Source organism: Acanthochromis polyacanthus, chromosome 23 (assembly GCF_021347895.1).
Source record: "Acanthochromis polyacanthus isolate Apoly-LR-REF ecotype Palm Island chromosome 23, KAUST_Apoly_ChrSc, whole genome shotgun sequence".
NCBI classification, from domain to species: Eukaryota; Metazoa; Chordata; class Actinopteri; family Pomacentridae; genus Acanthochromis; species Acanthochromis polyacanthus.
In genome coordinates, this window is record NC_067135.1 from 13,397,622 (window position 1) to 13,413,630 (window position 16,009).

General features: G+C 37.1%; 1 protein-coding gene across 1 annotated transcript; it reads right to left on the reverse strand.

Moving 5' to 3' along the window:
- Window positions 1–50: 50 nt before the first annotated feature.
- On the reverse strand, window positions 51–13,868 carry LOC110970548 (solute carrier family 12 member 3-like). Its single transcript, XM_051944046.1, has 27 exons — window positions 13,687–13,868; window positions 13,239–13,416; window positions 12,669–12,803; window positions 12,489–12,564; window positions 11,803–11,898; window positions 11,459–11,598; window positions 11,182–11,292; window positions 10,925–11,036; window positions 9,877–10,007; window positions 9,698–9,782; window positions 9,278–9,435; window positions 8,631–8,738; window positions 7,617–7,740; window positions 7,334–7,435; window positions 5,803–5,958; window positions 5,618–5,717; window positions 5,278–5,389; window positions 4,975–5,109; window positions 4,692–4,798; window positions 4,151–4,233; window positions 3,972–4,040; window positions 3,254–3,358; window positions 2,939–3,050; window positions 2,148–2,234; window positions 1,745–1,880; window positions 1,578–1,645; window positions 51–572 (listed from the first exon to the last, which is right to left on the reverse strand). Exons 1-27 carry the CDS (start codon window positions 13,866–13,868, stop codon window positions 434–436), a joined length of 3,147 nt encoding a protein of 1,048 aa, XP_051800006.1. The 3' UTR covers window positions 51–433.
- Window positions 13,869–16,009: the final 2,141 nt, after the last annotated feature.

Sequence of the window (16,009 nt, forward strand, 5' to 3'; positions counted from 1 at the left end):
GAATCATTTTTGATTTTCATGTACTTTTCATACTTTTTTGTTCAACATTTTGTTTCCCCACCTTAGCTGAATGGTGAAATATAAATATTTCCAGGGTATATACATACATTTGTGACAAATTAAAAAAAAAACTGAAGCATAATAAAGTCAGAAGCTTCCACAAGTGTGTATTAAACGATACAGTAAATAAAACATATGATTTGTGTTCAGACCTTTAAAGTCACCAGATTTGAACTAAATATAAATGAGAATTCTGCTTACCAAAGCTCTGAACATTTGTCACATCTGTTTATTATTCAAATATCATCTTTGTTTATCACTTATTTGGTTTGCCTGGGTTTTCCATAGTAATTCTAGCGCATTACATTTTTTTTAGCATCTTAAAATCTCAATTCCTATCAGAGCTCCATCCTCCCTTCCTCTCAGGCAGGTTTTACTGGCAGTAAAACGTTAGAACGTTCTGCTGGTTTCCTCGGATCAGTACTGCAGGACAGTGGAGGCCACAGGTCAGAGCGTCCAGCCAGGCCATGTACAGAGCACTGGGGCAGTCGCTGTGTGGAACAGGAAGGCTCCTGGGAAAGAAAAATAATTTGATTTAGGTGAATAGAGCAAAACAGCACAACAAGAACAAACACTGCCAGTGTACAAGTCAAGTGTGTGCATGCTGTGGTTTGCAATAACACTGTGGACATTAAAAAATGTACTCTTCCTGATATTAGGAGAAGGGTCTGGTTCACCTGTATTATATCTACATATATTCAAAAATTTTAAACTAAATTTGGAGAGAACAATATCAAAACCTGATTTTAGTCTAGCAATGCAAAACAATATTCAAGTCTATGTACAAAATGAGCAACAATTATAGTAACTTATGATCATTTCACTAAATAAACAAACTTTCTAGGCTAACCACACAATGACTTAATAGACAGTAGTGTGAATACAACAGCTCCTTCTTTACATTATTATTACGTTAAGCTTGCATGTAGTTTTTAAAAATTGACCTCAATACCTCAAAACTGAAAAAAAAAATTTACCAAATTTAGTGTCTTAAATGACCACAAAACCTGTAATTTCTTCCTGTAGACAAAACAATCCACCCTCATGACCTGAAGCATGAAGAAGCATAAGTGGATGCTGATATAATAAAATGATCACATAGTAAACACTAAATGTATTAGAACCAACACACACTGCACTAATGACATGTGCTTATTACCCTTATTAATTAGATGTTAGTGTAGCACTTAAAAATGCTCAAATACAAAATTAAATTGTTTCTAAAATAAAAATATTAACCATAAATGTAACCTTCACAAAAGTTTAAAATAAGCAGGTTAAAGTAAAATGGACTTAATCTTAAGACAGAAGGTGGGAATATGAGGACAAAAGTAGAAGAAAGAGGAGCGATGGGGTTGTTTTTTTTAATGATTTTGCCCAATAACAAAAAAGATGAATCTTTAAAATGGCTTAAAAAAGGTTCAAAAATCTCTGACTGGCCTGTTCTAAATGAATTTGCAACAAATATGATACTCTGATTAAACTATCAAAACTGAAATAATAATAATAATACTCACACAAGCACCAGAGCAGTGTGTTGTGAGTTCCTCCGAATGATTTCATTCAGCCTCACTTTTCTCTCAGACTGTAAAGGAAGGAAACAAAGACTTCAGACACAGAAACATCAGAATGAACAGCATGTTGCAGAACTTGCTGGAAATGAATGACGTAGTAACACACACACCTTAAGCTTAAAGGCCTCAAACTCCTTGTCAGATATTTTCCATGGTGCACTTTGCCTCACTCCCTGAACTGAGACGCCTTCCTGCTGTTCATCATAGAGCCTGAAGGGGGCGACACTGTCCACAAACCTACTCAGGCTGCAAAGCAACAAGAACAGCAGGACACAAGTCACTTTTATGTGAAGGACAAAGAAAATTATCTACTGACATGATTAAAAAATACAATAAAAATATTAGTTCAGAACATATAAAAATATCAACTTTACTAAATTTGTCATGTATTGAGATCAAACATTAACCCTAGAAAATAAATTCTGTCCATTATAATTGACAATCTACAGCAAGATGAAGGAAATGTGGATGAATAAAGCATCCATCCATCAGGGAAAGGTTTTCCTGACATACTTCTTGGCTTGAGGACGCTTCTCACTGTCTGTCATGACTATAACGTCATTAAAATCCAGACGGAACCTTTTCAGCAGAGCCATCATCCTGAGAAGAAACAATGAGTTTTCATAGATGATCATGCAAGACGTTACAACAACAGAGAAGTGTCTGAAAGTGTCCACACCTTTCCAGAAATCTACATAAATTAATTCAAGTAATTTACTATTTCAAAAAATAGAAGCAATTGCATCAATGCTGTGATCAAAGAGTTAGAGGCTGCATTTTTAAAAAAGGAAAACCTGATTTAAATGTAGCTGTCACAGCCTTTAAAGTAGTGTTATTGTGCAGAGATACACTGCTCCCACTGCTTTTTATTGCACCGTATAAATGTAAACTGTCCACTGTAAAATTGTAGGTGCTGAACACCAAACATGTGGAGTTGTGTATTGTTAACGGACATTTGCACTTTTCCCACCTAGCTACTTTTCTTCTTCATTTCCCAGCACCTTAACTGTATGCCAGTCTGAGTTTTAATGATGATTTCAAAACAGGTGCATTATTGATTGATTTTGGAAACCATGCAAAGTACTGAAAGGTATATAGGAATGACTAAAATCTCATTGCTTAGGTTTTTATGCAGCAGGAAAGGAAGCTATCTTATGCTCAGTAGAAGAACCTCTGCCTGCAAACCTTTAGATTCTCCAACATCAGACAATTCATGAAAACATAGATTTTTCTAAGTTTGTAAAACTAGGCTGTTGGCAGTAAAAACACAACTTCTGTCACACAGGTAAAACAGAGAAACCTACTCATCACGGCCTTCCTCCATGTTCTGCTCATCTCCCACGATGAAAACTCGGACCTTACAGCTGCGCCAGCGCTTCCTCCTGGTGAGCAGGTAAGGAACCAGCAAAGTCAAACCTTGCAAGAGAAAACAAGAGAAAGACGGCAAATAAAAAGAGGCCAACTCTTTGCTCTAAGCAGACCGTTTTTAAAGTCTTAAAAAATATAGATGTTCCTCATCCTCATTCCTTTAGATACATTTGATGGTGATCACTTTTCAGAAGGTTTACATTAATATGTTGCTGTTGTTTTGTCAGATCGAATCTCCTCTTTAGACTCACCTCCATCATCTGCTATCCAGTAGACGTCGATGGTCTTTTTCCCCTGGTCATTCTGAAACACCGTCTTGATCTGATCATTGTCGCCTTTATCAGAGACGTCATCAGCTACAAACAAGAGGAGGCGACTGTATATGAGAAAGCAATAACACACTCTAAAATATGCTAATACAACAAAACAATAGACCTGGTGGTTGCAAGCAACACAGTGATGTAATGTTGGATCTAATTCAGCACAAACTCTGCTTAAATGTTTAAGCAGAACATTTTTCTGCTTAAACATGTTTCCCATTGTATTTAACTTGAAGTTAGAATCAAGTCAGTTTAACAAGATTTACAAGTTTTTATGATCCACTACAGAGATAAAATTTTAACCGCATTATTCCTGCTTTAGCCCTTCTTAAAAAATACTTTCATTGGAGGGCCTTTCATGATTTTGTTTGACTTTTAATTTTCCTTTAACTGTCTTTTATTCAATAGATTCAGTAATATATATATATATATATATATATATATATATATATATATATATATATATAAAACATTTAAAGCCACATTGTGCTTGTTTCCCCCCTTTCTAAAATTGCAATGATTTTGTGTCCATTTTATTTTGCTGTCACAGGAAGCACTTTGTAAATGTGGATTGTGAAAAGATTTGTATTACTAAAGTGAGTCAGTGCAGTGATCTAATGCATGTGAGCTTGGACAGTTAAGTTCTCACCTGATTCCCTCTCAGGAGACTGTTGGCTGCCATTTTCAACAGGTTCATCAGGTTCAAAGCCATGGTTTACTATAGAACAAACAGTACGTTCTCAACTGCAGATTTCTTTGGTGTTATATCAATATGCCATGTTATGGGAAAGTGCACAGAGAAAGTTCTAGTAAATATAGGTATCAAACCTTCAAAATCAAACTGATCAGAGATGTCCAGTCCATCCATCATCCTTAAGATACACAAACAGTAGTTGGAGTCAAAGGTGTCGCTGGAGAACAATAAGAGAAGAGCATTAGGTTCAGATGTGAGTTTCATAGGGAATGCTTCACAAAAATGCTACTTAGTTCTTCTATAATACTTATTTAGTTAATTTGAGTTTTACAGCTGTAACTATGATGCACGGACCTGTATAGGTGAGTGACATTAATCTGTTAGCGGAATTACACAAAAACTACCATAAAAATTTGTTGGTGAGGTAGAGCATGTGCAGAAAGTGTCCTTCCAGTTTTGGCAACATTGCATTTGCCACAAAGTCTTTCTCTAAGGCAGCATTACAGTCATTTTAAGACAGTACTTACTGTAGATCATCAGAATGTCTACTTACATAAAAAATCTAGCTTTAATTTGTTACAGTTTTTTACTCATATTACAGTAATTTCAACCAGAAAAACGGCAACACACGTGTCTTTCCTCTCTAACATTCATCATTAGTAACGTTCAGCTTACTATATGGTGTTGATATAGTCTTCAATGCTTTCAGGAGAACTTTCCTTCCAGTTGGCCTTGAAGCCCAGGACCAGAGTGTTGGGCTTCAGTTTGCCAAGACCAGAAGCCTTAAAAAAAGATGAAAAATATAAAAACAAACTATTTGTCATTAGCCACAGATATGAGGATGAGATAATATAACTTCTCAGTCTGAATCCAGATAAATAGCTAGTGAAACTTTGTGTTTAAAAAATGTGTAATTAGTTATGGGTTAAACACACAATTTCTCATCCATTAGATGTACCTGCAGCAAGTTTCGAGCTCCAAGTCTGAGACTGTCAGCTGTGAAAGGAGTATAAAACGAGCGCACCTTCCTTTTGTTCATCCACTTAACCAACCAGCCTGTAGCGTCCTGCGGCCGAGTCTGCCTGTCCTGTTCCTAGAAGAGTTGGTAATTTAATAATGTCTTTACATCACAAGGAGATAGAGACAGAAATGAAAGCAAGCTGAAGGCATTTTAAGCGACTAGTCAAACATGTCTGATGAAAAGACACTGTAAGAATGTCCAGGCTGAAGAGTTTGATAAATTATTGACTGAATGATTTACAGTGATAATGTCTCCACAGATCATGAGGCTTATATGCTTTGTGAAGGAGCCAACAAAGTCCACCAGTGCAGGTCTCTGGTTTGGGGGTCCAGTCAGGACGAGACACTGTGGTCTGAAAGTAGACAAGAACAAAAGTCAGCAGTTACTGTCGCCATCAGTGCTGTCACCTCAATATACTGCAAATACAGCAATATTTAATTAAATATCATGTATATTCTGGCAAAATTAACAGAAATTCCAGATAAAAACTGATTAGACAAGCAATCACATGTAAGTATAGATACTTATAGACTATCAGGTGGCATTTGATTTCAGGGTAATAAGATATTAAGTCACTTGCCTAAAATTCTTGACGTGATCCTCCACACCAGACAGAGAGACAGAGTACGACAAAGCCATGTTATATGTACCTGCCTGGACTGATGAACCCCAGTTTACCTCTGTGGATTTAAAAAAGTGAGGTGATTTACGGTTTGTTAGTCTAATCAGTTGATTCCAGCTTCTGTTTGTTGGCTTTCGACTCACTTGGCTTGTTGTAGTTGACGTATCCAAACAGAAAGAAGATGATACAGAAGGTGGTGAGAGCGGCCCACCAGGTGAACAGGAACATTAGAACGACAGAGATCACTGCTCCAAACAGAGCTGTCCATTTACTGTAGTAGTGAAATGATGGCCTCCAACCTTGAAGAAAGAGGCAATGACGAGAAGAAACAAACAAAATAGTAGAACTTTTTATTTCATGTGATCACAACTCCCTTCAGTGTGGCAGCTAAAGGGCTTTTAACTGGTCTTTTGTTCACAAGACTGAAATACAGGTACTGGTGTTGCTCAGGGAGCTTTAAGAGGTACTGCACAATTACTTTGTGAGATGTGATATGAGCCTAAAACATGTTTTGTGAAGTCTCACTGACCTCCACCAAATTCTGTTCAGTCCAAATGGACATTTGTGTCACATGTAATCAAATTCCCACTCGGTGTTCCTGATATATCATACTCAACAATGGGACAGACATGAGCTCACAGTGACTTCTGACCAAAAAAAAAAAAAATCTAATCGGTGTAAAACACTTGTGCCAAATTTGAAGAAATGCAACAATAGATACCCCTGTCAGCATAGAATAACAAAGGCATAAAAAGCCCCCAAAACACACAAACCCTGAAGAAGATATACAACCTCCATAGCTGTTTTCAAACACATTTAGCAATTATTTAAGCTTTTGATAGACAGGTAATTATATACACTGTAGATCTGTGACATGAGGAAAGCTTAAACTATATTTACAGTACAGAAAAGATTTATGAAAGGAAGGATATCATTAATGTATAGGAATCTATTGTCTGATCTTTGTGTCTACAAGGCAAAAGGTGGAAGTTTTGTGTTTTATTGGAGGCCTGCATAATCTTTTAGGGTCAGTTCATCCGTCCTGCATCCACGTCTGCAAGGGTTTGTGTGACGTGCATTTTGACCTTGCAGCCCAAAATTAGTGAAGATTTAAGATATGATGAACTTTTCAGATTATATAAATTGAGAAACGTACATGTTACAGCTTTAAAATGTTACTCAGAGTTCCATTTAAACTGTAACTGGCTTTGGAAAATGCTTGATTTTGTCATTCCTTCCATCTTCAAGTTCTAAATTCTCCAGATATCACATCCCATATTCATCCTCTGTGCTCGACAAACACCACAGGAATAACAACTCACAAATTGCTATACTGTGGTCTCTAAGTAGAGGCTATATCCTGGAAAACTGCTCTACGGGACTTTCAGTGATGAGTATTAGGAGCAATGTTACTCTGAGCATACTAGTGTGGACTTCTTGTGGTATGAACAAAAGTGTGTGCATGTTGTACGTTCCTCCCACAGCAAGCACTTGCCCTTAATGAGGCTAAACAGCCTTTAGCTCTACTGTCTGTTCCCACAGTCGGTGTTCGTTTCATTCAACTATGACTACAATGTCTCTGTAAACCGTCAAACCGCGTAAACAGACAAGTGATGGTAGCAGACGGTTTGAAGACACGCGTCTAGTCTTGAGTGTAGAGTGTCAGTAACTCACCAGGGGAGTTGGTGATTGAAGCATGAAAGCAGCTGAAGTTTATAAGGCTGTAGGAACACAGGAAGAAGTTGGAGATCAAAGCTGCAATTGTGTTCAGCTCAGCTGGAACGACACAAGAGAAAGAAATTCAAATCCTGATGAGGAAATGACAAACTCATGAAAAACTTTTCAAATGTTTTTTTTCTTTAAATATCTGTGAGAGTAAAAATACAATTTTGTAGCGAGCATAGCACATAAAAACAAATATTTGATTAAATAACTCATGAATTCAGATCACACCCACCGATAAGAATGAAGGCCACAGCAATGATGTAACAGAGCAAATAGGCTCGCAATGGCTCATCATTTTTCCCATAACCCTTTGCAAAGAATCCGATGTACGGGTATATTTTGTCTCTGCACAGACACTGACAGAAAAGACATAAGTTGCTAAAACAAAAAATGCTCATCATGTTACACTTTACTACATTTACACGAATTCTTGCTTGGTATACGTGACCGATCTAAGCAGTCACTGGAATTTCAACAAAGATGTCAGAAATGTGGGAGATGATACTTGTTTGGCCCCACATGTGAAACATCAGTGCTTCATAGATATTTTTCAGTCTGCCAGTACCATGCTGACGGTGTTAGAGGCCACACTGACCCAAATGCAGTAAACTGTAATACATTGTGTTCAGATTTTCACCACAGAGAGCATCAAGCATTCCATTTTTCAATTTGTTGCACAATAGCATTTCGATGGTGTGCTGCTGCCAGTTCACTGGTCGTCCCTAAAACACCACACAGGAATCTGAACTTCTGGCTGTTCACTTGCTGCTTCAAATTTTGGGTGCCATTGTAACAAGGTAATCAGTGTTATTCACATTACCTATCTGTAGTTTGAATGATGTGGTTGATGGGTGTCTGTTAGTAAATTTAACACTTTTCTGTCACTGGGGCAGTTTTCAAAAGGAATACACAACTGTTCAAATGGGCCAGAAAAAGCTTTCAAAAAATGCAGTGCATTCCTACTTTAAAAGGAGTTTAGTACTTCCATATCATAGTAAATCCTTAAAACTTCCTTTCTAAGGTCACTATAGAAGGCTAAAGCTCAACAGTATTCATTTTGTTTTAAAAGCATTAAATTGGCAATACTGATATTTTAACACTTCAAAACACAGAGGGTAATCTGAGTGTGAATAGCTTTCTGTACTGGACGGGTAAAATCCATCAAGCCAGTGTTTATAGTTAATGAAAACAGAGTTTAGAAATGGATTAGTCAGCTAAGCAGCAGAGTGTGTTTGGGGCTTCTCACCTGAAAGACTTTGGGGGCGGAGACGAGAAATCCAAGAGCAGATGATAAGCTGGCTGCAAACACACCAGCAGTGATGAGGTAGTAGAAACCAGAAACTTGGCCCAGTACCTGGTAGGAATATTCACAGTAAAGAATGGGAAAAGTGGCCTGAAGCTTCTGAGGCTGCGGTCCAAATCACATACTTTTTCTTTTTACTCTATGCACTACAGTTGCCCCATATGGTGAAAATCCATTTTCATTGTGTTTTGTGATCATTAGAAACTAAGAGATCCTCCACAAATACTTGAACTTCCAGCATTACAAGCCAGTAAGAATTCGATCCAGGTCCCATGTAACACCTAACTAACCAACAGTTGTCCAGCTCAAAATGTGTGCAGCTGTCAATCACAGACACAGAGAGTTTTCTTCCTGAAGGGAAGTGGGAACAGCAGCAACACATTGGCCTTTAGAGCAAACAGCACTGAAAATAGCAGTTATACAGCCACGGTGAACCATCTTTGCAGTATTTTGAGGTGAAAAACTGAAAAACACACTGTAAGGACATGTGAGACTTTGATGAATTTGCTGAAAAGAAACATAATATGGGACTTTTGAAGAAACTAACTTACTTTACAAAAAATAAATAATACTCCTGAACTGACTGGTACCTTTAAATTGTTGGCCAGACCATATCCACAGGACTGTGACTGGATACACTCAGTGAAGTTCCAGCCCAGGTTACATGCCAGTCCAACACAGCCGTCAGTGCCATTTCCAGTCAGAATGTCACTTATATTTCCAGAGGCATCCCTCACTACACATGAAGCTGGAAAAATGCGAAGATTATGAACATATCAGGGTACAGAAAAAGGACACACCAACACCTTATTTGTTTTAGTTTCTCAGGTTGTGCTACTTAGGCTTGAAAGTTGTGTAAGACTGAAGACCTCTGACCAACCTTCACACTCATGCACTACACTGACTACACTGCCAATAATATTTCCCCCTCATAATTCCGTTTAGATGATTAACTAGTCATATCTGGTACAAATCAATACAAAACAAAAGCATGTAAATGAGTGACTTACCAACTGTTGCAGATATCACTAAATAGCTGACTGCAGTGCAAAAAATGGCCGTGAGGGTGCCTTTAGGGATTGCAGAAGCAGGGTCCTGCAACAGGAAATAAACACAAGTCAGACTTCATGTAGTTCTTGTTAGTAGTCGTTTTGTTCGAAGTACTTCACATCCTTTATTCTCGTCATACTTTGAGGTCTCCAGAGATGTTGGCTCCAGACAGGATGCCGATGGCAGAGGGGAAGAAAATGGCAAACATCTGGAAAAAGTTGCCTTCAGGTCCTCTCCAGTCTGGTTTAAGGTTTGCTAAGAAGATCTCACCTGCAGAAGATACAAGTTAAGCAGTTTTCACACACAAAATAAATAAATCACTCAGTCTGGGTGATGGTTAGTTATATTATTTTTTCTGTTCCACATGTTGCTACTAGTACTTTACTGCGGCAGTTTGACAAAAACTGTTGCTGTCATGCAATTACACATTGCTGTACTCCCCTTTTACCCTTTCATACCTCTGTTATTTCAATTTCATTTTACTACCTTTACTTTCAAGCTCTTACTGTGGTCGGTATTAGGGTTAATCATACATGTTACTACCCATACACATTAATTGATACAATGTTTGCAGTCTTAAATATTAGATTAATATTAGAAAATGCTACACTAACATCTATGCAGTTATTACATTGCATAGATAGTAACATGATTAGATATTAAAACATCTATGTATTAATGACTAGTTCATGTGCAATTCAAACAAGAGCAATGTGTGAGTGTAGATACAGACCTGTTTTCAGGTTGTAACTATGATTAAGTTTGATGTAAATTCAAGACTTTATCTCTGACAGTTTGTCACACAGACAACCAACACCTTTGGAAAGACCAAGCCAAGAGGTGTAATTTTATATTTTCTACACTTCAAGAGTAATTCGACTAAGAAGACAGGATGCAAAGCGTGTTTGTCGGGCTCTAAGAGTTCATTCAACGTGCATCAAGTTGCAGAGTTCAGTTGAACCAGAGAATGGGGATAAAAAGCATTGGGGCGGCCCGAAAAAAGTGACAGAACATTTCAGGTGAAAATGACATTTTTCTAATCTACTTCTGTCCTGATTTTTGCATTGTAATTTAATATTCTAATGGAACATTACACATAAATGTGTGTTTAAAAAAATTAAAAGAATTAAAAAGAAAAATAAATCAATATAATAATTCTTAGATTGTCTTGAAAGGCCTAAACTTACTGCGGTATCCAAAGATGCCCTGGGCTTTTTTCTCTGGACTGGGAGGGAGGAATGTGCCCACCAAGTAGTTGGAAAAGGAGACTATGATAACTATAAAGAACAAAATCTGGGTCTGAGAGACAGACAAATACACAGAGAGGGAAAGAGTGGGGGAAAAAAAGGACAGATATGATGGAAAAGTCCAAATTAGTAAAAAGACCAGGAGATGTGTGACTCAACTCCAGCAGATCAGACGAAATGTCTCAGGATATGCTCACCTTGGACTCCCACTCCATCCCAGCCAGAGAGATGAGCAGCAGAACGGTCACAGTGATCACACCCACAATACGGACATCGTTGATTGAATCAACCATGATGACACCAAATTCCTGCATTATCAACCACATTATTAACGCACATGTATAATGACTACTAGTATGCAATTTACTTTGCACAACATGATGAGGCATCTTCAGAAGAAAGATTTTATTTATTTAAAATAATTAATGTAAGGTAAAAATCACAGAGCATATTTTTGGGAAAGGATTAAAGTACCTGTAGCAGATCACGAACCACCTCTGCAAAGCCAACAGTGTTGAGTGCACAAGCCAAAGCATTGGCGAAGGAAAACACCATCCCAATGGGACCTCCGATTTCAGGACCCAGAGAGCGAGAGATCATGAAATATGCTCCTCCTGAAAGTTAGTTTACACACAGAACCAAACTTTAAGATAAATAAGATTTAAAAAAAAAACCCACACAGCTAAAAAATTTTACTGTGTTTGACTTGAGTAGAAAGTTTATATTTAAAAAGAGTCTTCATATAGCTAGTATAGTGATATTTAGGTTTTTTGTTTTACATGAGATGTTTTTGAGGAATACTCGAAATTCAGACTAACCTGAAGTGACCCTCCCATTGGTGGCGATGGCAGAGATGGAGAGAGCAGTTACTGAGGTCACCATCACAGACATGAGGATAATAACCCAGGTCAGCACTGACAGAAGAAATATAAAGGTATTAATTATTATCGTTACATACAGTTGCAGTTCACAGGTTTTTTTTTTTTTTTACATTTTAACATTAGATTCGTAAATATGTTTAAGAATAGAGAAATGAACAATAAAAAATTACAAATTCCATAAAGTTACTTTATTTTAAAGTACTGTATTTTCAGGAGATCACTTAAAGCAAAAGTGATGTACGTGCAGGGAAAATATTTTACTCTAAACACCCAAATTATCATTTCCTGATGTTATAACCACTGTTTGGTATAATAAAGTGGGACTTCAGTTGTTAATATTTAATAATATCCCGACTTCTTTTGTCTCATACTTAGATTTTCTTGTGAAACCTTCCCAAACTCTTTTTTCAGGTAGGGATCTTTTCCCTTTGCAACATTTCAGCTTCTACTCTGTACCAAAGATAGCTCTCTACCAGCGAAGTGTACACACTATTCTCAAGAAGCAACAAAGTAAATCAATAAAAACTGTAGATAAGAGGACAGAAGCAGAGCTGGGGAGTGTTAGAATTACATAAAAGAATGAATGAATGAAAGAATGAATGAATAAATGATTGATGACTCACAAATGCCTGCCTGAGACGTGATCCATGACAGGCGGAGGAACAGGATGACCCCCCAAATATTCAGCATGCACCGGACCTGTGACCAGGCAAAGTAGCTCAGTGACGCTGGAATAACTCATGCTTGATGCTTCACTACATGTTCTGCAAACTGTATGTGCAGTAAACTGAGGCTTTGCTCACCATGACTCCAGTTATCCAACCAAACCGAACAGGACCTTTCCCTGGAGGATCTGGAGACTCTCCATTGTCACTGTCTGTGGCCGGCAGGCTGCTTATTCCTGAGTCTGAGGTGGGATTTGTTGCCTCCACTCCTGCCTCCACTTCCTGAGAAACATACAGGAAATAGATGGAACAAGATGGTAAAATCAATAGAAAACTGTAAACTGTCAAAATTGATTTTTACTTAATATATACAGATTGTAATCACAGTTTCCCAAAACGTTAGGGAACAAATAGCATCCTTTTGCTTGAATAAAGTAAGAGAGCAGCTCATGTATTTTTGAGATATTTACTAAGAAAAACAGTTTTCACAGAAGGATAATTGGTGAATGCAGTTCATCCTTAAATCAAATTTTAAAAAGCGTAAAAGATGATAAAGTCACATTAATGGAAATAATTCTGGTAGATAGATAGATATAGTTGTTCAATAATGTAGCTTTATCCAGTAATAATAAACTCCATATTTATAACAACTTAAAAGAAACAAGTTGCTAACATAAAAGATGCAGGATCTGTGAGATGTTTCCAGACTTTTTCCAGAAAATGTACCTCGAATGCCCTGCGGAGAGCCTCCAGAGAAGGTCTGCTCCTGGCCTGTTGCCGTGGCAACGTACTGACATAATGCTCCAGCTGTGGTACCAAATCTATCGTGCTGTAGAAGGAAGGTCTACGGAGCTCCATCCTCGAGCCCCGGCGTTCTGACACACCGCTAGAAAAGCAAAAATTACATTTTAAACAACAGTAAATACTGTAGTCAATGCAGATGCTAACTTGTAACTGTGGTAAGCTGTAGTTCTTTTAACGGCCACTAGATGCTGCTAGTAGCTACTGATGTGACAGGAAAACCTTTCATTAATTTTTCAATTATAAATACTTGCTGATCTCACTTGAGTTACATAGTTGCATCAGATGAAGAAATTGAGCCCCAAATTACAGAGTGAGAAAAAAAATGACTTGTAAAGTGGATGTTAGCAAGAACCTTGAATCCTCGTCTGAGATGACAATGGTCGGAGGGATCTGCAGGTTACCATCTTGTTGTAACCTGTCGGAGTCAAACTGGTGTGAAGAGTACATGGGAGGTCCTTCCCCATTGGTTGAGAAGTGGACATGTGGGAAAACCCCTGGTGCCAAATCATTACGTTTGGACATGAACTGACCCATCTGCAAAACTTAATGAGTCCTGTGGTTCCATAGGAGAAGAAAACAGTGAAAAGAGCCTACTGATACTCTTTAAAGTTTGACAGTATTGGATGAATCTTAGTCTTTCTTTTCTTACTTAGGGAGAAAGCCTAGTATTACAGACAATTCAGAAAGTTGTGATGGCAATTATGTTAACGGTTGCAGAAAACGAGTATAAAAATCAAAACCCTAAGCTGAAAGAGGCTAAAAAGATCAAGTGAACTTAAGAATAGGGTAATATTTCTCTGTGGGTTCATGACTACAAACACCTTTTAGATTATCATCAATTTTAAAATGGAAAAGGAATTTAGCAGCCCTAAGGCCTCTCTGAGCTGCACCGATACCGGTTTATGATGTTAAGGGGAAATCTCATTGGACTTATTACTGACTAGTTACTGCTTCAGTCCTGAATGGAGGAAAAGTGTGTGGGAGTCTCCTTTTCTAAAAGATACTGAGTTCATCTGCACCTGCATCAGAAATAATGAATGTACATCGCGTTTTCTCCACAAGTACTTTCACAGAAACTAAACATTGTATAATAAAAATGTTACAAATCTGTTTAACATAGCATAGAAATTGTCATATTGTAGCAAATTCTTATACTTATTCTTAACTGGCTTCTGTTGAACTAAAACTCTAAACCTGCATTAATCATTTCAGATGATGTAGTAAAAGGAAAGTGATTCTGGTTGTTTTGTTTAAAAACTGATAGAACACAGTATTATTCTAAACTTTATCTTATAAGTAGAAATATTAAATACGATTTAACCTTATAACAATGTCGTCTAAGAAAATTTATTTGCTCTAATATATATTAGAAATGGTAAAGTAAAAATATAAATGCATGTACTTACAGTTGCTTTCTTTTCCTGCTGAATGAACTGTGCGATGAAATATGTTCCTTCTTTCATTACACAGTGAAACTCTTGAAATTTATACCTTCACTGAGGAAGCTGACATCTCCTCCCATTTACCTCATCTTCCTCCCTCCTCCTCTCTCACACACATCATTTTCTTGCCTGCTCACAAAAAAGAAAGATAATTTCATACATAAAGGACCATTTTATTCCTACAATTAAAAAAAAGAAAAAAATGTATTATATTTAAAATAGAATAAAATGTAGCTTTTCTATGACAGTAGAGCAAATCTTCTTAAACTATAATATTTTCTGTTTTGCTTTTCTAATTCTAGCATTGGTTCTTGTGGAAACTGGATCTTTGAGACAATTCAGGACAGGAAGTGTGTCCCTGTTCCTGGCAGCAGTTCAGTTTGGAGTAAACTTTAAAGAACATAAGGGCAGGTAGAGGAGGCCATCATAGCTGAGCCGATTTAAGAAAGAAAAGTTATTTACTATAAACTCAAAGTACAACACAGAACTTCTAGGGTTTTCTTATTACATCAGTGGTTTTGCTAGGAAATGTTTCAGAGGAAAGTCAAGAATCCAAAAATAATTCCTTTGACACATAACGCCTGTATTTTACTATAGGAATACTCCCAAACACCTGACCTGTGACAAACTGCAGTTGTACATGAGCTACTAGTGTTTACTACATCAATAATACTCAGGAAGAAACTCCTGCTTTCGCAATGAATGTGCTGTAAATAGAATTAGTGCTGCTCATTCTGTTCGTCTACGTCATGTTCCAGTTTCTCAGTGTAAATTTCATGTACTTCACTTTAGCCAAATGTCCTTTCAAAGACAATGTCAATCGATATCTATTCAAAAACTAGCTAATAATTGTCTCATTTTAAACAATGTGTTTGCAACAGACAGAGAGGGAAGTAAGAAGAATTTAGCTCACAATCTCCACATTTACACATAAAGTGAACAATCTGTACACTGTGATGTTTATAATACCCGACAGAAAATATATTTTATGATAAAATCAATTTAAAGGCACCGGTATTAGCAGAACAGTGTCTAGAAAAAATGTTTGTTTTTACAACACACTTACAAAATACAAAAATGGAATTACTGTTCCATCAACCAGGCATTTGTCTGACTGTTACTGAGCTCTGATGTGAAATAATGTTAAATAATGCAGAAAAGTACTTTTTCTGAACATTATAATGTCACTGTGAAGTTGGCCTTTAACCTTTTGGATATAAAATGTCATAAGTG

What these genes read in the sequence shown, in the direction of transcription:
- LOC110970548 (XM_051944046.1), bottom strand. Translation starts at nt 13,868, where the DNA reads ATGGGTCAGTTCATGTCCAAACGTAATGATTTGGCACCAGGGGTTTTC. An exon ending in CAATGGGAGGGTCACTTCAG is followed by an intron (nt 11,599 to 11,802) that starts GTTAGTCTGAAT and finishes ACTAACTTTCAG; the next exon opens with GAGGAGCATATTTCATGATC. An exon ending in TGTGGCCTTCATTCTTATCG is followed by an intron (nt 7,436 to 7,616) that starts GTGGGTGTGATC and finishes GTGTCGTTCCAG; the next exon opens with CTGAGCTGAACACAATTGCA.